The sequence below is a fragment of the Lissotriton vulgaris genome, chromosome 7 (assembly GCF_964263255.1).
Source record: "Lissotriton vulgaris chromosome 7, aLisVul1.2, whole genome shotgun sequence".
Lineage (NCBI taxonomy): Eukaryota > Metazoa > Chordata > Amphibia > Caudata > Salamandridae > Lissotriton > Lissotriton vulgaris.
In genome coordinates this window covers 1439650663-1439671871 of record NC_141695.1, presented here as the reverse complement: position 1 = coordinate 1439671871, position 21209 = coordinate 1439650663, and the positions used below count along the sequence as shown (strand labels likewise).

Below are 21209 nucleotides of genomic sequence, written 5' to 3'. Positions count from 1 at the left end.
GCCACGAACAGCTAGGCGTGCAACGTTTTCTTGTTTTATATAACTGGTACAAATATACATTTCCTCAATTAATCAGTACAGATCGCGCAAATATGTCTGCAGGCTGGGAGACAGTGAACCTGCATCGCCAAGAGGACGATGAATAATGACAGGCATGTAAGTTCCCGCCTTAAGAGCGTAGGATCGGGGTCTGTACTGTCCATATAACGGTGCTACCAGAGAACGGGGGGGGACAAAACTGTGGGAAGGAAGCATGTGGGCGCTAGCAGGGTCTAAACAGGGGGATACTGGTGACGGGTGTCGGGGGGGGGGGCCACGGAGCCATTCAGTCTGCGCTCCAAGGGGGGGGAGAGGGATGGACAGGGGGTGAATACACCCCGCGCATGTGAGTAACGAGTTGGGTGGTATGACATATGAGAATTTGATCAGGATGCAGGGGGTACCGGGAGTCGGCCCTGGGATGGCTGACACCAGGTAGAGGCTACTGGTCCTCTCGGGCGGGGGGGGGGGGCGAGGAGTAGGTGGGTCTCCTGCACGTGTGGACTGCCGGAAGCTGTGGAGGAGCATGGCCCATTCCATGGAAATGGGAATTTTACGCGCGCCCCTGGCTTCTTCCTCTCTAAGAGCATCCTCCTCCGCTGCCGCCCACTTACCAACCGCCCCCGTTGATGTTGCTATAGGGGGACCCTCCGGGGATCGCCAGCGCATGGCTATGCAACTGTTTGCCAACAGGAGCGCTAAGGACACGAAGCGTCTATGCACCGGGTCTTGCTTAGAGACATGAAAGATGCCTAGTGCGCTGGACTCCCAGGTGGCTAGTGTAGTGAGACCTGTGAGTTCCGACAGTGTGTCGTGTACCGCCCGCCAAAAGGGATGAAGGTTGGGACAACTCCAAAACATGTGACGAAAATCTGCAGCAGGGGAGCAGCATCTGGGGCATAGGAATGGTGTGGAGGGATAGAACTTCTGCAATCGCGCTGGGGTGAGGTATGCCCTGTGTAGGATATAGTATTGGATGTTTTTGAAGCGGGCGTTCCTAGAGACGCGTTTTGGGGCCTCAAGTGCTTTAGTCCATTCTGAGTCGTGTAGAGCGCGACCTATGTCCTCCTTCCATGTAGCACGCAAGGTCGTCAGGGGAGCGTGTGAGAGTTCCCGGATGGATTTATATAGCCAGGTGACTAAGTGGCGTCCCACCCCCATACGCAGGATAGTATGTATTACTGGATGCGTGTCTGGCTCGCCAGTTCGGAGATTAAAATGGGGCCGGTATCCATCGAGCAGCTGTCTATATCTGAGGAATTGGCCCGGGGAAAGCCCGTATTCAGCGACCAGGCGGTCGAGTGATTTTAACTGGCCTTCCTCGTAGAGCGATTCCAGATCCGTGATGCCACAGTGTGACCATCCGGTGAACAGTGGAGCCGTGAAGTAAGAGTCCTGCCTGGGGCTGCCTATCAATGGTAGCAGCGGGGAGTACGGGGGTCTACTGGGGGACAACCGGTGGATCCGCATCATGCACCGGCGCGCTATCGCCACTTGAAGGGGGTATGTGCGCCGTGGCTTGGTGCCCGGGAGGAGAAGACGTGTGAGTTCCGGGGTTGCGATTCTGCCGGTCGAGGTAACAGTCTCCTGAGGGTAACGGTCCGCCGTCCAGTCGGACAGCCATTGGAGCTGTGCCGCGAGGAAATATGACTCGAAGGACGGAGCTCCGCGCCCCCCCTGCGTCGTGGGAAGTTGCAGGGTTTTCAGGGCGACCCTGTGTCGGCCCGCGCCCCAGATAAGGGTCCCTAGGAGGGAGTCGACGTCGCGGAAGAAGGACCTGGGTGGTATCACCGGTAAATTTGTGAAGTGGTAAAGGAGTGGGGGAAGCATCACCATTTTAGCCAGGGCTATCCGTCCTATTGGGGCCAGCGGAAGTTTATTCCAGAAGGCAACAGTCGGGCGCAGACTAGCAAGTGCTTTGCAGTGATTACCCTCAAAAATGTCTGCTGGAGAATGGTACAAGCGGACACCGAGGTACCGGGGAGCCTCCGCAGACCATGAGAGTTTATGCGGTCCGAGCTCGACTTCCCGGGGGGGCAGGCTCGGGTGTAAGGGGTAGACTGTGGACTTGTCCCAGTTCACCTGTAGTCCCGAGGCGACTGCAAATTCCGCCAGTGTTGCCCCTATGGGGGCCAGGTCCGTTTCAATGTCTCGGACGTATATGAGAAGATCGTCCGCGTACATGGATACGTAATGTGTGCCGTCCGCAAGTGGAATGCCCCAGTCCACACCTTCCAGGCGCAGCCGAACCGCCAGCAGCTCGACTGCCAGCGCGAATAAGAGAGGCGACAGGCACCCTTGTCTTGTGCCTCGCCGAACTCCAAACGCCGGTGATATGCGTTTCCCGATACGAACTCGAGTGGTTAGATCGGTATACAGGAGGCGTGTGTACGCCATGAGCGTCGGGCCGATATTGAGGCGCCGCAGGACTGAGAATAGATAGGGCCAGGTGAGGGTGTCAAACGCCTTCTCCAGGTCCCTAATGAGGCAGGCGGCGTGGGGAAATCTGTCACGTACCTGATCTTGAACATGGAAGACTCTGCGGAGGTTCTGGGAGGTGTTCCTCCCTGGAACGAAGCCGCATTGGTCGGGGTGGACTAGTGGGCGTATGACCTGTGCATATCGATCAGCCAGAATTTTCCCTAGGATCTTACAGTCAGCCAACAGGAGCGTGATGGGTTGATATGACCCCATGTGGAGTGCATCTCTGTGGGGTTTGGGAAAGGTGACAATCACGGATTCCCTCAGTGACTGGGGTAACCTCCCTAGATGAAGAGACGCCCCGAACATCCGTGACAGACGGGGGACCACTAGGGGAGAGAATGTCGAGTAGTATTCTAGTGGGAAGCCGTCCAGTCCCGGCGCTTTATTCCGAGACATGGCACGTATCGCCTGGGTGATGTCAGAGGGTACTATCCTGGCGTCGAGTATGCGCTTGTCATCATCCGATATTGTGGGTAACGTCAGCGGGTCTAAAAAGCGATCCACAGAAAACGGGGAGTATTGGGCCGGGGTCCCGTACACTTGTGCATAGTGGCGCTGGAACGCCAGGAGGATCTCGGCCTGTGAGCGCACCAGCACACCTTCCGGGTTGATAATATCCGTGATTGGCTTGATTTCGGTGTCCTGCCTCGCCATCCAGGCCAGTAGCGCCCCAGTTTTGTCTCTGTCCTTATGCACCCTAGAGGCATAAGCCCTAAAATTGAATTTTCGGAGGTCAGCGCAGGCAGTCTGATACTCCGTCTTAGCCTCGGCCGTAAGCACGGCGTGCTCCTCAGAGTCGTCAGGCCGTTTAGTGAGTGCGGCCAGAGCCTGCTCTGAGGTTAGGAGCGTCCGTTCCAAGGTGCGGCAGACCCCTACTACCTGTTTGATGCATTCTCCCCATGCCACCACTTTAAACGCGTCCCACTCTACCAGTACCGACGATGCCGTGTTCGTGTTGTGTGTGAAGTAGTCTTGTATGCTGGTTTTGTGTGCGTCTCTGAATACTGGATCTGATAGGCAGTCCCTGGGGAGGCGCCAGGTGGGGACCGGTGGGTGCGGGGGCCGCCAGGTCAGACGAATGATGTGGGCGTCATGATCTGAGAGGATCCGACCTAGGTAATCTGTAGATGTTATCTTACGGAGGATTGGTGCAGAGCAGAGGAAACGGTCTAGGCGGACCCCGAGGTTGTGTGGAATCGAGTGGAAGGAGTAAATGCGAGCCAGTGGGTGTAGGTGTCGCCATGCGTCAGTGAGCGCCCAATGCGTGGTCCATGCCCTGAAGAGCTCTGCCTGCCGGGGGGCCGGGGAGTGTGTGGGGGGAGGATGCGAGCGGTCTAGGGTGGGGTCCAGCGTGCAGTTAAAGTCACCTCCCAGCACCCACGGAACTGTAGTGAACTGGGCCAAAATGCCCGTGAGGTGGTCCTAGAATTTATCCTGATCCGTGTTAGGGGCGTAAATGCTGCCAAGGAGTACTCCCTGTCCATCAAGTATTCCCTCCAGAAGCGCATACCTGCCCTCTCTATCTACCACCCGCCGGAGCACCCGGAAGGGAGTACCTGGCCTGACCCAGATTAACGCGCCGCGCGCAAACGCTGAATATTGTGTGGCACAGAAGATCCCTCGCCATTTGACCTGCAAACGAGTGAGTTCTGTAGCGTTAATGTGTGTCTCCTGCAGAAATGCAATACTGGCTAACATACGCTTAATGTAGGAGTATACAGAGTAGCATTTGCTGGGCGTGTGTAGGCCCCGTACGTTCAGTGTAAGGACATTAATGTCTGAGCGTGGGACTGCCATTCCTAGGGTGTCGTGGTTGGGAGAGGGACCCCCCTACAGCTCCCGAGGGCCGCCAGTGCGTATGTGTCATGTGTGCTCCTGCGTGCCAAGCTTCCACAATCGTGGGGGAGGGACTCGGGGGATTAACAACAAGTAGAACCTTGAGTGGGCAACAGTCCCAATACTGAGGATATATCACCGGAGGTGTCATATCCAAACTAGTGTCCCACTAGGGGAGAAATACAACAGATATCTGCAGGGGTGGCAGCGTGTGTCGCTGCTGGGCCTGTGCGCGGGTCGGGCTCTAGCAGGAGAAATGTCTATTGCTCGCTAGCGCATACAATCATCTGGCAAAGCAGTCTAGGCTCCTAGACGTCGCGCAACACAGTAGGCAACCATGAGAAGGATATAGCAGTTGACAGTTCAACCTTCACGAAGAGGTGTTAGGCTGGCTGGCCAGGGCAGCGTCCAGTGTGAGTGCCACAACGAGGGGGGAAGAGATCGGGCCAAATCCCGACATTGTCCCATCACTGTCCCGGTCTTTCTCAGGGGTGAACAGGTGCGGTTGACCTTCCAGGTCCGAAGCCGGGGGTGACGTGTGCAGTTCGGTCACCGCCCGTAAGGCGTCTCGTCGCTCCTGCATGATTTGCGTGAGGTCGGGTGAGCCCGTGGGGGAAGATGCCTGGCTTTTGGGGCGGCTTGATCGGGCACGGCTCGCGCCCCGTCTTCTGGATCGTCTGGAGTCGTTGTTGCGTGTCCTCTGGGGTCCGGGTTTAGGGATCAGCGGGCAGTGAAATTCAGTCCAATCCTGTGCTTCCGCCGCCGTATTGAAGAAGAGGGCTTTCCCTTTGTGCAGCACTTTAAGGCGGGCCGGGAACAGCAAGGAGTATTGAAGATTGTTTGCGCGAAGGCGCCTCTTGACTTCCAGAAATGTGGATCGCTGCTGCTGGACCTCTCGGGCATAGTCCGGGAACACCATGACGTGCTGGTCTTCCACCTGCAGGGGACCCGCCGTCCGGGCCACACGGAGCACCGCATCCCGGTCTCGGAAGTGCAGGAATTTAGCTAGCATGGGTCGTGGAGGGAGGCCGGGCTTGGGTGCCCTGGCCGGGACCCTATGGGCCCTCTCGATGGAGAAGTATGGCGACCGTTCGCAGTCCGGGGTGAACGATCTAGTCCAGGACTCCATGTAGGTCAGAGGGTCCGAGTTTTCAATCCCCTCCGGCAGGCCCAGGACGCGGATGTTACATTGTCTCGAGCGCCCCTCTAAATCCACCGTGCGTTCCTCTAGGGCTGCCACGCGGCGCAGGACCTCCTGCATGTCGGCCTCCTGCGTCTTCACCGCGGGCTGCAACTCGGTCACGATCCGCTCTCCCTCCTTCACCCTGTCGGCCAACTTACGATGTTCGTCACGGATTAAGCTAATGTCCGTCGTCAGGGTGCCCAATCTCTCCTCCATCGAAAGGCGAGACATTTCGATTGCCGCCAACACCTGATCCAACTTCGCCGATAGCGTAGGGTCGGTTTGCGACGCATTGGCTTGCGTCCACGTCCTTGTGTGTGGCATCTTCTCGATGGCCGTTTCAGGGACAGCCGTCACCTGAGAGGCCTTCGGTTTCCCCATGGGTGCTGTCAAGAGGGCCCCCGGATCTTCGTGTACCTCGGGAACGGCAGGCCGTCGTCTCACAGTGTATCAGGGTAGGTGGCAGCTCAGTGCCGGCTGGCCCCCTCAGTCCCTCCCGGTTCCAGGGCGGGTTCCGTTTCACCCCGGGGAACCCCCACCAGTTCGGGGTGTCAGAGGCGGCTTGCGGCTGCCGGGGCCGGTAGTTCTGATGTCAGGGCGTCGTGCGGGCGCCTTCTCCCCCCCTGGCGCGTGGCACAGTATCAATGCGGATCGGCAGGGTCAGAGGCCGGGTGGTGTGGACCTGGGGGGTCCGGGGCAGCGGACGTCCACCGGTACCACCTCAAGTTCGGGGGGGGGGGACTCCTACTCCCGGGGCGAGGTTCGCGCTGTTCCTGGTGTCCAGGCCTCCGTGGGCGCCATCTTAAGGTCAGGCACTCGGGTCCACCGAGCAGCTCGTGGCGGCGAGAGCGTTCTGGTTCCCCCGGTCAGGTGGCGATGTGCACTGTGTCCTCCCACGGGGCCCGGAGGAGGTAGGGGGCCGCCGGGGTGCTGGCGCTGAGATCCTCGGGGGAGGGGGGGAGAGATTAGCACTCACCGCCCTCGATGGAAGGTTGCGGGCTTCTGGAGGGCTCAACACCGCGCAGGCGGCGCGTTCGCCGGCTCTCCGCAATCCGCGGTGGCAGGTTGGCCGATGCTGGAGACTGACCAGGCTCCCGTGGGATAATAGCGCCGGTGCAGCGGCACGGCGGCCGCCATCTTGCGTGCCCGGGTGCTGTAACAAAAGATGGCGCTGTCCGGTGTGCACCCCCGTGGGCCGGTCCCACCGCTTCCCCGGGACCCTCCGCAGCTGTCAGCTGGCCGCGTCCTCCAGGGCCGTTGCTCAGGGAGCCGGCTCTCGGCGGCGTGTGCGCCCGCAGGACGGAGCTGCGCCCGCCATTTTCAGAGTCGGCGCTCGGCTCCGGCGAAAGATATTTCAGCTCGCGCCGTCCGCCAGCAGCAGTCACAGGTCACCCGGAGGATGTCCCAGTGCGCGGGGGCATCACAGGTGCTTTTTCCAGTAAGTTGAGGCTCCCGGCGATCTCAGGTACTGGGCAGGATGCTAGCCCGATCGCGGAGCCTCAGCAGGACACAGCCGCCATCGTGGCTTGCTCAGCCACGCCCCTTGGCTGGCAGTGTCTATTAGACACCGCCACCATATTAATGCTTTTCCGCCCTGGCCGCAAAGCGACCGGGGCGGAAAAGCGGCGGATGGTCTTTCAGTCAGCCGCGATCCCCCCCGCCATCCTAATATGGCGGGGGGAATTTAGGTGCGGATGGCGGGAGGATTGCCCCCGCCAGGCTGGCGGTGGCTACCGCCAGCCTGATGGAGGCAATCCGCCCGCCATCCTAATGTTCCTATAAATGTCATGTTTCCTGACGTCAACATTAGGATGGCGGGCGGATGGTTGGCGGTCGGAGAGACCGACTGCCACAGACCCGACTGGCTCAAGAACTTGTATCCCTACAACAGTGACACTGCCTGCCAGGCACCACCGTAGGGATTACAATGTCCCTATCTGCCGGCTGTTTCATGGTGGCTTACTCGCCATGAAAAGGCAGGCGGAAAGGGACATGAGGGCCTGTAGCAGGCCTCCCTTCCACCCGGGCCCTTCGACACATCCCTGAACCATGGCAGGCATCACATGGTGCCTGCCACCTAGTGCGCGATATGCACGGGGTGCATATTTGGTACTGCGGCATGTGCTGCTGCCCGTAGCACCCGCCGCAATACAAAATATACACTTTGTGACCACCTTGAAGGTGATCGCATCGTGATTCAGGGTTTGAGACTGCAGACAGCTTGTCGGGCGGTCCGGTTTCCCATCAGGATGGCAGTCCGACATAAGTCCGACTACCATCCTAAACAGGTCCATAGTGTGGACGGTTGGTGGGCTGTATTGAATTTAACTATTTAAATTAATCATCATTTGTGTGATTGTCTGATGAATGCTTTGTTCTGTATTTGTGCATTGTTTTGATGTTTTGTGCATCAAATCATTACTTAGGCCCTGGACACCGACTTCCTTTAATGACTGGGTAGTGCTCTGCAGTTTCTGAAAATTAGTCAGTGGAGTTCACCAGATTCCAAAAATAGTTCAGTGAAGGTTCACAAAGTCAAAAAGTTAATAACCGTTGCAGTAGAGCACAGAAACAGAAAGTTGTGTGGCAGATTATACAGAAAAACTATATTGGCCTACAACAATATTGTATTGAAAATATCGACTGTGACAATTTAGTCAAGGTAAATATATATAGGTATGCATAGATTTACTATTCTTAGCTCCACAACTATCTTCCTTCAAAATCTATCTATCTATCTATCTATCTATCTATATATATATATATATATATATATATATATATATATATATATATATATATAGAGAGAGAGAGAGAGAGAGAGAGAGAGTGAGAGATAGAGATATATAGTTACGTTTTCAATACAGCAGTAAAGGTTTAATTAAAAATAAGGGTGAGTCGGTCCTTATCATTGATAATTAGGGCTCCCAGTTTTATGGTATTTATATTGTTGTTATTTCCATCTGTATTTATATATATTTATTTTTTACAGATCCTACCTCTATTTATCCATTTTATTTTAGGTTTTGTGAAATTTTTTTAGCTGAAATGTGTATATTTCTGCATTTATTTATGAATAGAGTTAAGGAAAAAAATCAGACATATTTATAGTGGATTGAATACAAAATATATATTTTTTTTTAAATGTTGCGACAATTATTACTTATTATTCTCATGTGTGTATTTACAAGTAATACATTGGATTATTGTTATTGATACATTATTGTGGTCACTTTTTGACAAAGTTAACATTTTAAACTCTACAAAACCACTAAAATTCACTGCTTATGAACTCACATACTCACATATTATGTCACTCATGATATGTTCTATGACATACTTGATCAAATTACTGATGATATCTACAATAACATCATTGATGACAACACTGTACATGGTGAGGGCGTGAGTTATAGTTATTTCAAATAGCTTCAACTGATGCATTTCAGTGGTTCTCAAAGTTTAAAATGTTACGTTTTAACTGACATTTTCCCCTAACTATAATGTCACTTTAATATTTGTTTGTTCCAGTGAATATATATTTTTATTGTCAAAGTACCTTTCTATACTAAAATAAATATACTTACCTTCATATTGTTGTTATCAGGGTAATATATTTTGCTTTATAATCCTATTATATTCCTGTAGAATACAAACCAGAGGTCCTTATTTAGGGTTTGTTAGCCAGGGTACTCTCTCACACATATTGCGGATATCCTGTCCATCATATTACAAGTGTATTATAGCCTATGGCATTTGAATTATAGATCCATCACATTTTGACAGAGTATCCTGTGCACCAAACTTTAACTGAAGCCCAAAGTATTCTATTAGACCACTCTTAATGATTATAAATGAAATAACTGATTGCTGAAAACGTTCACAAAATGCACATGAAACCTAACAAGACTCATGAGAGTCATTTGGTAAGCATTGACTAACAATCAAAGCTACATGAAAGTACTGACTTTAGGTATTGGTAATGTGTGAGGGTCTTACTTTAACTAATTTCTCAAACCAGATTGCCACAACCTCTGCCCAAACTGGCATTTGAATAAAGCTGAAGTACTACTAGTCCAATTTGTCACTCTGCTTATTAAGCCACAGGCCAAACATTATTTTTGCACACAGTGCTCTCTCCCCTCACCAGCAAAAAAGCTGTATTTAGGCCTACCTGTACCAATACTGAGTCTATGATTTTTTTTTTTTTTAAATATATTTTTATTGCAGGAATTGGTAAATTGTTACATACTTGACCAGCATTATAAATCAAACCAAAGTCAATGAAATGCAACCCTCCGTCCCCCAGCAATATGTACACAGCCGTTCAGCCCATAGCCCAATGGTTGGGCGGCATAATCCAAGGGGGGCTCAACAGGAAGTTGAAGCTGGTCCGGATGATCCATCGCCCGTCATCTGCTTTTCTAAACAAGCCCACAAAACCAAAAGAGAACCCCTCCCTCAAAACACTATAAACCAAATTAATCCCCGCCCCACCCCGCCATCAGTGCACGGCAACAACCGCAGTAGGATTGGTAAGAGGACCCATGAGGAGAGTAGCAGATCTGAAAGGTGTAATCGCCTATCGGGACTCGGGCGAGCTGCTTCCTCACTGTCGGAGTCGCTGGGGGCGCAATAATCCCTTAGGGCCTGTACCAATGTCTCCCATTCTAGCGCTGCCTCCTGCGCCTTCTCGTTATGCTGTCTCCTAGCTAACTGATATCTCAGCGTGCTTTCTCCCGCTGCCCATTTCAAGAGTTCGCTGTGCCATCGGCCTCCCGTCGGACCGACCCGTGCCTTCCAGTTCCTGGTCACCTCTCGTTTTGCAAGGAGAAGCCCCAAGTCAATAAATTTGCTAGTAATTTTGTTTTTGGGGGTATGTGGAAACCAGTGGAGGAGTCCCACTGCTGCATCAACCAATAATGACCTCCCTGTTACCTCCTCCAGGGTCTTCCCCACTTCCGTCCAGTATAAAGACAATCCCGGGCAGGACCACAACATGTGGAGGAGGTCTGCCTCCGGCGCCTGGCACCTGGGGCAGTCCGCAGTGTCCGTAGCAAAATACTGTTTGATTTTCGCCGGGGTCAGATATGCCCTGTGAAGTATATAGTAATGGACCAGTTGAAATCGGGCGTGACGCGTGCCCTTCCAGGCTCGTCGCATGAGTTGGGACCAGGTCGTCTCTGGGATCTCCTTACCTATGTCCTCCTCCCAACGGGTTCTGAAAGTGGTGAGGGGGGCCAGCCCCTCATTGATTAGTCTGCCGTAGAGACAAGTGACCGCCTTCACCGTACCCGCAGACATCATGACGTATTGGCACACCGGAGATGTAGGGGGTTCCTCTTGCCCGTGCTTCCAGTGTGCCTGGATCGCTCGGACCAGGGCCGAGTGCAACAGAAAGTCACCGCGAGGAACCTCGAAGCGGTCAATGAGCTCCTGAAAGGGCAAAAGCGCCCCGTCCTCGTAGAGGTCTCCTACCAATTGTAGGCCCGCATCTTCCCAGTCCGCTAACCGCGACCAATCACCGCCATGGGGCAGAGCCGTCAGCATGCCCAAAGGTATTTCGGGCGCATACGGTATTCGCAGCTGGCCCCGGGCATGGACCCGGTTCCAGCACAGGCGAATGGTCTTCTCCTCCATCGATAAGTCCTGTAAAGCCAGCCGCTGTCGCAGCGCTATGAAGGAGAGAACATGTCTGGCCATCCCCGTGCCCCTCCTGTCCTCCGGGCCTCGGAATTCCCTAGCTATCTCCTGGGTGAGGGTCTGTAATTGCGCCGCTAGGTAGTATTTTTCGAAGTCCGGTACCGCAAGCCCACCCTCGTCTTTCGGTCTCATCAGGGTCTTGAGGGCCACTCTTCTGCGGCCCGAGCCCCAGAGGAATCCGACTATCATCGACCGTAAGAGTCTAAATGTGGCCGGCGGGACCCAGATCGGTAGCGTTCGGAAATAATACAGCAACCGGGGGAGCGCCACCATTTTGAGCAAAGCAATCCGCCCTGCCACCGAGAGCGGTAGCGTCGCCCAGAAATCCATACTACCCCGTAGCGCTCGGGTGCTGCGAGCAATATTCCCATCCAGGAGGTCAGCTGGTTCATGGTAAACGTACACCCCTAGGTATTTAAAGCAGTCAGGTTCCCATCTAATCTCTCCACCGACAACAGGGCTAGGCGTTCCTCTGCGAACCGGGAAGAGACAGGTCTTGGCCCAGTTCACTCGAAGGCCCGAGACCTCCCCAAACGCCGTGAGCGCCGTCGCAGCCCCCTGCAGGGCAGTAACCGGGTCCTCCAGGAAGAGCAACAGGTCATCGGCGTAGAGCGAGATGTAATGTGGGCCCGAGGGTGTCCGCAGGCCATTATAATGGGTTCCCGATCGGAGTAGCAGAGCCAGTGGCTCCACCGCCAACGCGAAGAGAAGCGGGTATAACGAACAACCCTGTCTCGTGCCCCTCTCCACCGGGTATTGTGAGGAAACCAGCGGGCCTGCTCGAACCCTGGCCGATGCCGAGGCGTATAGGACCGTTGTCCATCTGACGAAACCCTCGCCGAGGCCGAATCGCAGTAACACAGTGCGCAGGTAGTCCCATTCGAGGCTGTCAAAGGCCTTCTCTAAGCCCACCGATAGGACCACCGGGCACGGGGCGTCCACAAGCGGTTCTCCCAACAAGCGGAACAACCTACGGATGTTCATGGTCGTGTTTCGCTTGGGGATGAATCCAGCCTGGTCTTCGTGTACCAGGGAGCCCATGTGACCCAGCAGCCTCGAAGCCAAGATGCAGCTCAGTATTTTATAGTCGACCGTTAGCATTGATAAGGGACGGTAGGACGCCGGATCGGACGAGTCCCTTCCCGGCTTGAGAAGGGGCACCACTAAGGCCTCGCACATCGAGCCGGGGAGCCGACCAAGTCTCTTCGCCTCTCTGTATACTATCAATAGCCTTGGTGCTAGGAGGTCAACATAAGCTGCATAAAATTCAACAGGAAGGCCGTCTAGGCCCGGGGTCTTATTCCTCGCCATCTTTTTAATGATCTCCCCCAGTTCAATGTCTGACCCCAGGGTTTTCGCCACGTCAGGCTCCGCCATCGGGAGCTCCAGGGGTCTTAGATAATCATCAAGCAAGTCAGGGTCTCTGGCAGAGCGACTGCGGTACAAGCGTTCGTAGTAGCGCAGGTAGCAGCTCAGGATCTCGGGCTGAGTGTGCACTTCGGTCCCGTCTGCCATGCGCATGGACGTCGTCAGTGAGGCCTGGCGCGTGGGGTTAGCCAGCCATGCTAATAGTGCGCTCGACCTATCCCCCTCTGCAAGGGACCTAACCGTATAGGCCTTGTAATCGAAACAGCGCAGCCGTTCAACCTCCGCCGCCACCGCTTCCTTCGCCTCTACCGTGCGCTCCTGGAGTTCAGGGTGCCCGGGGCGGCGGAGCTCCAACTCACGGAGCTTCCAATCCGCAGTAGCTAAGTCGTCAAGGATAACCCGCCTTATGCCTACCTTTTTAGAGATGCAATAACCCCTCACCACCACCTTAAAAGCATCCCATTCTAGCGCCCTTGAGCCCGCAGTGCCCCTGTTGGAAGCGAAATATTCCGAGATCTTATCTCCTAGGTCCGCTTTGAAGACACTGTCCTCAAGGATCTCGGGATGTAACCTCCAGGTGGGCACCGCAGGTACCCCAGGAAGCCAGCGAAGGTCTAGCAGGAGGGGATTATGATCTGAGATGGTCCTGGTTAAATACTCAGACCGGATCGCCGCTGAAACCAGTGCAGCCGAGCCAAGAAATCCGTCTAGTCTGACGTGTAGCTCGTGCAGTCTCGAGAAGTAGGAATAATCTCTCGCGGCAGGGTGTTGCGCCCTCCAAATATCCGTCAGCCCCCAATGCATCTGCCAGTCCCCACGACCTTTAGCCACACGGCGAACCGGAGAGTCAGGGAGAGGCGGATGCGAGCGATCAGTCTCCACATCCATTACTGAGTTGAAATCTCCACCGAGCAAAAGGGGCCCGGAGAAGAAGTGGGCCAACGAGCCCGATAACCTGGAAAAGAAGGCAACTTGGTCCATATTGGGTGCGTAGACACAGCAAACGTTCAGGTCCCTCCCCCCCAGTGTGCCCGAAATGGCCACATAGCGCCCCTCCGGGTCCACCATCGATTTCGTGACCTGGAAGGGAACCCCAGCTCTAATCCAAATCAGCGCCCCCCTGGCATACGCGGAGTACGACGTGCAAAAGACCTGCCCTCTCCACCTACGCTGTAGCGCCGCCCCTTCCGCCTTGTTCAGATGGGTCTCCTGCAACAGCGCCATTTGTACCCCTCTACGCACTAAATAAGCGTGTACTTTGTGACGTCTAGACATGGTGTGAAGCCCCCGCACATTCCAAGTAATACATTTCACATTAGCAACATCAGCCATTGTCCCATATTGTTCGTGCAAAGTCTCCCCATCCGGGTCCCAGCAAAGAAAGAACAACAAGCAACCCAGCACTGATGGCGGCCATTTTCCCCAACCAAAACTCAACAACCCCAACTCGATCAAATCCCCTACCCACCCTCCCCAGAACAGGACCCAAATAGCACCATCTAGTTCCCATCCAAACCATATCCTCAAAAAAAACCCTGTCCCCGACTAATCCTACGGTCGCCACCGTAGGAAGGCCTTAAGGGCCAAGTGCGGGCTGGGCGTTGGCAGTGGGCCCTCGATACTCTGGCTACCAGGACTAAAGCTAGCCCAAAACAGTACTGGTAACCCTCAGGGCACAAGCAAGGCACCCCACCCCCACCTCCCCGGGAATCATGATCCATCGTCGGTACCCGCCACCCCCATTCCGGGCCCCCACCCAAACGATTGCAGCTCACCCCGTCAACCCTGTCCATCCAGAAGGTCCTCAACCGATTTTGGTGTAATCACCGGCGTGTGGACGCTATCAGTCACCGACTCCTCCGAGTCCGTTGGTTCCCCCTCGTCACCAGGGTCCGCTTCTTCTTCAATGGTGCCGTCCCGTGAGCCAGACAACGCTGATAACACCTCCAACACTCCCTTCCGCTCCGTCGATGTCTCCGCAGTTGAGGGTCCTCCCGATCGGCCACGGCGACTCCGAATTCTCTTGGATTGCCGTCGCTGTCCCGGCTCCACCACTAGCTGAGATGAAGAGCCAAAGCCATCTTTCCCGGCTCTATAAAGTTCAAGCCAGTTACAGACCTCCTCCGGGGTATCAAAGAATTGAGTTTTGTCATCGACAATTATGCGGAGCCGCGCGGGAAATAGGAGCGAGTATTGAATGCCCTCGCTACGGAGCTCGCGTTTGACTGCCAAGAATGAGAACCGCCTGCGTTGGGTCTCATAGGTGTAGTCCGGGAAGATGTTCACCTGGCTGTTCTCCACCTTGAATGGGCCATTATGTCTGGCGGCATTAAGGATGAGGTCTCTGTCCCGAAAGTGCAATAACCGTGCTACCACCGGTCGCGGGGCACGGCCCTGTTGCGGCGGCCTCGCTGGAACTCTATGTGCTCGCTCCAGGGTGTAGAAAGAGGATAGACCCTCCGGGGCCACTGTGTCTCGGAGCCAGGCTTCTAGGTAGGCCACCATGTCACCATCCTCAATCTTCTCCGGCAGGCCCACCACTCGAATGTTGTTGCGCCTGTTACGGCCTTCCGCATCTTCCGCTCGTTGCTCCAGAGCAGTAATCCGGGATAGGGCATCCTTCATTGCCGCGGCCAGGGTGCGCTGCGCTGGCTCCAAAGTTTTCACCGAGCCTTCTACTTCCTTGACCCTATCCGAAAGTTTGCCGTGATCCGCTCTAAGGAGGCCCAGGCTCGTCGCCACCTGGGCAATGTCCTGCTGGAGGGCCGAGCGTGTGGTCGCAATCGCCTCCAAGACACGGTCAGATTGTTGTTGCAGTGGTGCGCCACCAGAACTCTCCGGATCTTTACGTTCCTCTTTGTCCGGGGTCTCTGAATCCGATGCGGCTGGGGTAGCCCCCTTGGCTCCCCTTGGTTTCCCCATGTCGCAGGAATCACGCTGTGTGGATCCAGCCAGAGGCGCCACCAAGTGCGGGCTTCGGCAATGTCTCTCCCGGTTATTGGTCTTCGGGTCGGGGGTCGGCGATCTCCATCTCCAGGGCCTGTTGGACCTCCACAGCTTCGGCCCGCGCCGCCACCACGTCGTCGGAGGGCACTGAGGAGGAGGCGGAGACAGTTGGCGCCAGATCGGGCAGGCCAGCCTGGCTGATGAGGACCCGGAGCGAGGGCCACCAACACCACCGGAGACTTTGTGGCGCCTAGGGGCAGTGCCTCCCATGAGAGTGGGTCGATCGGGGAAATGCAACCAAGTGCGGTCTAGGGGGGCAGTACCGCTGGCAGGGCCTCCAGGTGTCCGTGTGCCGAGGTCCACTATAGTGAGGGCATCCGACCCTCCAGGCGCGTTCCCTGTTGCCTGAGTCCAATCAGATCTGTACCCAGATCTTCATATCGCAGGGAAGCGAAAAGGTGGAGGGTGCGCTGTAGTTAGCGATGCTCCTCCAGTTCAATGGTCCCGTCCAAGGGGACAATGAGGTCCGGGCGCCATGTTGGGTCGCACTCCGCGGATCCACAAACTTCGATTTTCCGTCGGGTCACCTCATGTATGGGCTGCACCGAGTTCCCCGGCAGGTCCCAGTCGATCCGATCAACAATTTGCGGGGGTTAGGGTGCCCCACGGCCTCCGATTTACAGGATAATTCCGGGCTCAGTCCCGGAGCCGAGCTCTCAGGCGACCACCGCCATCGGCGCCCAAGCCACGCCCCCCTCAATACTGAGTCTATGATGTACCCTATCCCACTGGTGGAGGCATTAGGCAGCTGACTTACTTCACCTCTGTACATGTTTGCCCTTTTTGGTACAAACTAGTTTCTCACCGTGTTGGTTCATGCTCCACTCTTCACTCTCAGTGTTGCTAACAGTTGCATCACCACCCGTGTTCTTTCTGTCTTCTTGCTTGTCCTCCTGTGGAACGCAAAAAAAAATAACATTTGTTTTCGTACCAATAAACACATAAGAAAACACACATCAGTGTCTTTTAAATGATAGCAGATGTATCTTTGCCAAAAAAGGCTCCAATATTGACCTACTGATTGTTAGTGGCTTTTTCTCTGGGCAGTTTAGCTTGTAGTAACTTAGGGCCTGATTAAGAACTTGGGGGATGGGATACTCCGTTACAAACGTAACCAATATCCCATCGCCGTACTACAGGTTCCATAGGATATTATGGAATTGTAAATTGGCGGACAGGATATCATCACGTTGGTGAGTGAGTAATCCTGCCCTCCAAGTTCACAATCAGGCCCTTAGGGCCTGATTTAGATTTCGGGGAACAGGATATCCTTCCCCGTTGTGACCGATAACCAATTTGCCAAAATCTAAATCAGGCCCTTCCTTAATCATGGCTTGAACGAATTGAGCAATCAATGAGAAATATTATTGTGTACAAAAAATGAGACAGACTTTTAGAAAACGAAACCTAAATCCTGTTCTAAAGAGATCTTTCCAAACATTTTAGCTGCATTGCTTTAGTTCACTGTAACTAATACGCACCTCACTTTAGTACAATCAGAGGAATCACCTCTGAAGCAAATTTTTTCGATACCCTGCCCCTGACGATTCAAGAACATTTAACTTTAGTAATTCCATGTTTTACCAGAATATACATTTGTTATATTTTAATTAAAAAATTCAATGGGTTAACTAACACTTAAATGGAGGGTAATAGAAAAAACTCAAATAGGTAGAAACAGAAAACAAAAAAGTGCTCCTTTTACATCGTATTTCAAATGTTATTCTTTTGTTGGAATTGAATATGAAGTAATTTTGTTAAAGTTCAAATGCATTCGTCTTTTACAAACAAGAAAATGTTGTTCTTAATGTCCATTACTCATGTATTGTTCAGCAATCTGTCTTTTTTAGTAAATGAATTACTTTCACAATCTAATTTTAACAGGCTGGGATTGTTTATGGATTTTGTCAATATATGCAGCTTCATTTCTTTGTATGACTTCCAACACTGAAACACACATGCACATGGCGAAATCAGCTTCTTCCAAAGGCATTCCCTTCTAGCGAGTTGATATTTTTATAATTTGAGTGAAAGATATGTACAGACAAGCTCATAATAATCGCATGCAGAGTTCGCACAGGCAATGCACAGGGACAACTGTAACGGAGAGGTTCAGGTCCAGTAGCATGTGTCAAGGGGGACACATAAATCTGTTGCCCAGTAGCCACTACATCTGCTTCTGCTTCGTTTGACCACAGCTTGTATTGAGGGCCTATGTAAACAATTTCATGTGGATATTCTGAAATTCTGGAAAGGAAGTAGCACTCAAGGACCTATGTTAGATGCCCCAGTCCATAGACTAATTTCATAATGTGCTTCCCATGGTCATGCTTATCATGCGTGTCCTTTGTTCAATCTTTCAAGGTTATTGTGGAAGGGCAATTTGAGGCCTGGCAAACACACGTAAGGGAAGCTGCAAATGAGACACTCTCAAGCATCAGTTCTAGTCTGGAAAGGGCCAAAAGCATCTCACATCCATTTATATATACCGTTGGTTGCAACGGTCACAGAGTGTGTGCTGCGTGATGCCATCTTTCGTAGCAAGCCGGGTGGCTCACTACATCCCTCAATACTTTGGATTGTTCTTATACCTCGAACAATTTTCTTCCAGGAGTTCGGGGACCATGCATAATTGCACAGCCCCTGGCTTGGGGCAGGGTTGATTGTCAGGTCGTAATGGTGCCATGGGTGTGAGGGTTTCTCAACCCCTGGGTGAGGTAGCTGACTGAGGTGGCTGACTTCCAAATGGCTTGTCTTGGGGACTTGCTTGGATCTTCTTTGCCTCCATTTGAGTCGCCAAGCGAGTTGGTAATAAGCACTCCAGTTGTCCTCCCTTCCTTGTCCTCAGAAAGTCTTTTCCTCTACCTCCTGAGTACTCTGGTGATCCATATGAGACATCCTTCGTAGGCAGGATCTTTTGAAACTAGGAAATATTTTGAACCATTAACTCTGCTCCTCCCTGGGCTGTGACTATTGTACCTTTTACAGCTGCTACAGACCAGAAGCCTCGTTCATAGTGGGTGTGGAACTTGCACCCAGGATGTCTATCTTTCAGCAGCACCTGGTCATGTTCCTTTAACATTCTGTTAGAGCTCGTCAACATTGCATAACGTCATCATTATTTTTCTCTCAACGTAATTGACTTTACTGGACATTAAAGCATGTTATTTCCCATCTAGATGCTGCTGGGATGGAGTCATTCAGAACTCACCCAAACATTTAAACAGCGGGCGTGAACTTGTTGACAATGTGAGGTGTGTTCTTGTAGGCTCTCAGCATGTAATCGAGGGACCATTTGTGGTCCGCTCCATGTTAACTGCTTATCCTGAGGGCTTTGTTTATAATCTGCACGAAGCATTTGACATCTCCATTTGCTTGTGGTCATTGAGATGTTATCTTACAATGATTATCATTAAGTTGTCAAAGGTATTCTTGAAAGTCATTCCAATGTAAGGTGTGTCCATAGCCAGTTCTCATTTCTTGGAGCAAATCATAGGCAGCAAACACTTTTTTCAGTTTTGGCTTTCCATGTTCAAAGGCAGTTGAAGTCACTAGCTCCACTATGGGACATTTGGAGTGTTCATTGATAATGATTCCCATCTGGGAAGCTACCCAAGTCTGCATTAACATTAGTTCATGGGTTCAGACATGAGTCTTCTGTGATGATAGGAGCCTGGCAATCTTCCTCACTGTGTGGCTGACAGGCGTTGCATTCACTAACAGTAGTCGCTAGGCCTGGTCCATTCCTGGGAACCACAGCTTTTCACAAAGCTGTGCTTTAGTCTTAGCAATTCAATGGTGTCCTTGTTGAGTAAGAGACACCACAATACTCTTGAGTGTTCGGGGTATCACTAATTGGTGGCCGTGGAGTATTAGTCCCTCTTTGGTGGAACTTAGCTCATCTCAGGTTCATTAGAGTTGTTCTCCCTTGATAGGCTGTCAAACATCTTCAACTTACTACTGAATGTCTTCCAGGTGTGTTGGCGTAATGTTTGTTTTGCTTTTTGTAAGTTGGTTTCCGGGGTAATCTACTTCATCTGAGTACCTTCAGGCAGGCTGTGCAGGTGACCATATTCACTTATTCATCTGTGGAATCTGACTGCTGGCCAGAAGAACTCCCTGCTGGCCTCCGATACCGTGGCGAAATGTCAGCAGGGTTATCAGTGTCAGGACAGTATTTCACTTATAGATCGTATTGCAATTCCATCACCCACTTCACAATTCTCTACGGCCTGCTGGAAATACTAGTTGCTTGTGGTCAGTAAAGACTTTGAAGTTCCCACCATAGAAGTAGAGATGAAAATAAGAACACCCCCATTGACTAGCCAATGCTTCTCTTTCGATCTGGGCTTAGTGAGTTTCTACATCAGTCAATGCACTATTGGCAAATGCATGGGTGCCCATTGGCCTCTTCTGCATTCTTGTACTAGAACTGTTCTTAGCCCTACCGGGCAGGCATTTACAATAAGTTCTGTCTTTTTCATTCGGTTGAAGTAGGAAAGATCATGTCATGAAGCAAAGCATCTTTGATTTTCTGGTTAGCTCGCTAATGGGCCTTTCCCCATTCCCAGCTCGAGAATCCCTTTGTGAGTGCACATAGCGGTTCTGTCAGAGTAGCCAGTTTTGGGACAAACCGGCTGCAGTAATTGGCCATGCGAAGGAAGTGAATGATTTCAGTGGCTGAGGTAGGGGCTGGAGCATTCTTGATATAATGCAACTTATTTTGATCTATTTTCAAACAGTCTTTTGCGATGCAGTAGCCAAAGAATTTCATGTGGTTTACGAAGAATTAACACTTTTTCTAGTGTAGCATGAGGTCACAGGCTGAGAGATGACGGAGTGTGGCTCTCACGTATGGATGGTGATCTTCAATGGTTAGGGAGTAAAGTAAGATGTTGCTACATATGTTTATTGCACCCTCCAACACTGATAGAGTTTTCTTCACTGCGTTCAGAAAGACTTCTGCCTCAGACGAGATGCCAAAATTTAGTTGTTTATATCTTCGGAGTCATAGGTGAATATAGAAACTATTGATGTATCGGGTGGCCAGGTCAAGGAGTAGTTGATGGTGTCTCACATTAAGACAACCTTTGAGAACAAATGTAGCCCTGTGAGGTCTGCAAATATTCTGGCCATGTTCGGAGTGATGGGGCGCTTACCCTTGATAGCTCGATTAGGTAGCATTGTGTATGTACATAAGCAGACTCATCCAGGTTCATTGGGCTTGGGAACATCAACCATGGGTGATACCCATGAAGTTCAGTCCACGACATTATCTTTTACATCCATTCCCTCTAGTCACTTGCGCTCCTGTTCTTGGGACACAGGTGAAATGTCACTCGCCTGTGTGGAAGGCAGTACTGTTGATTTTATCGTTGTGTCTCAATGCATTTTGAAGGTGTAGCCATTTAAAAACTCAAGCCCATGATTAGGTGTTCAAAGTCTCTGAGAATACTTTCTGTTTGACCTGCATGGACTTGGTGTCGTAAGAAGAGCAATCCTAGGTCTTCCGCAGTGTGGCAGCTCTGCATGCTTCTGCCCCTTTCAGGGGTAACGTAAAACTTCACAACTAGTTCTCTGGCCTTATGTC

General features: G+C 52.3%; 1 protein-coding gene across 2 annotated transcripts in view; it reads right to left on the bottom strand.

The window, feature by feature from the left end:
• L3MBTL1 (L3MBTL histone methyl-lysine binding protein 1) overlaps nt 1–21209 on the bottom strand; it is a 408694-nt gene that overhangs the window by 174873 nt on the left and 212612 nt on the right. For both annotated transcript variants that reach the window (XM_086932247.1, XM_086932248.1), the window contains exon 7: nt 16425–16512. In XM_086932247.1, the coding sequence (XP_086788373.1) occupies nt 16425–16512 (88 nt within the window). The remainder of the gene's footprint in view (nt 1–16424; nt 16513–21209) is intronic.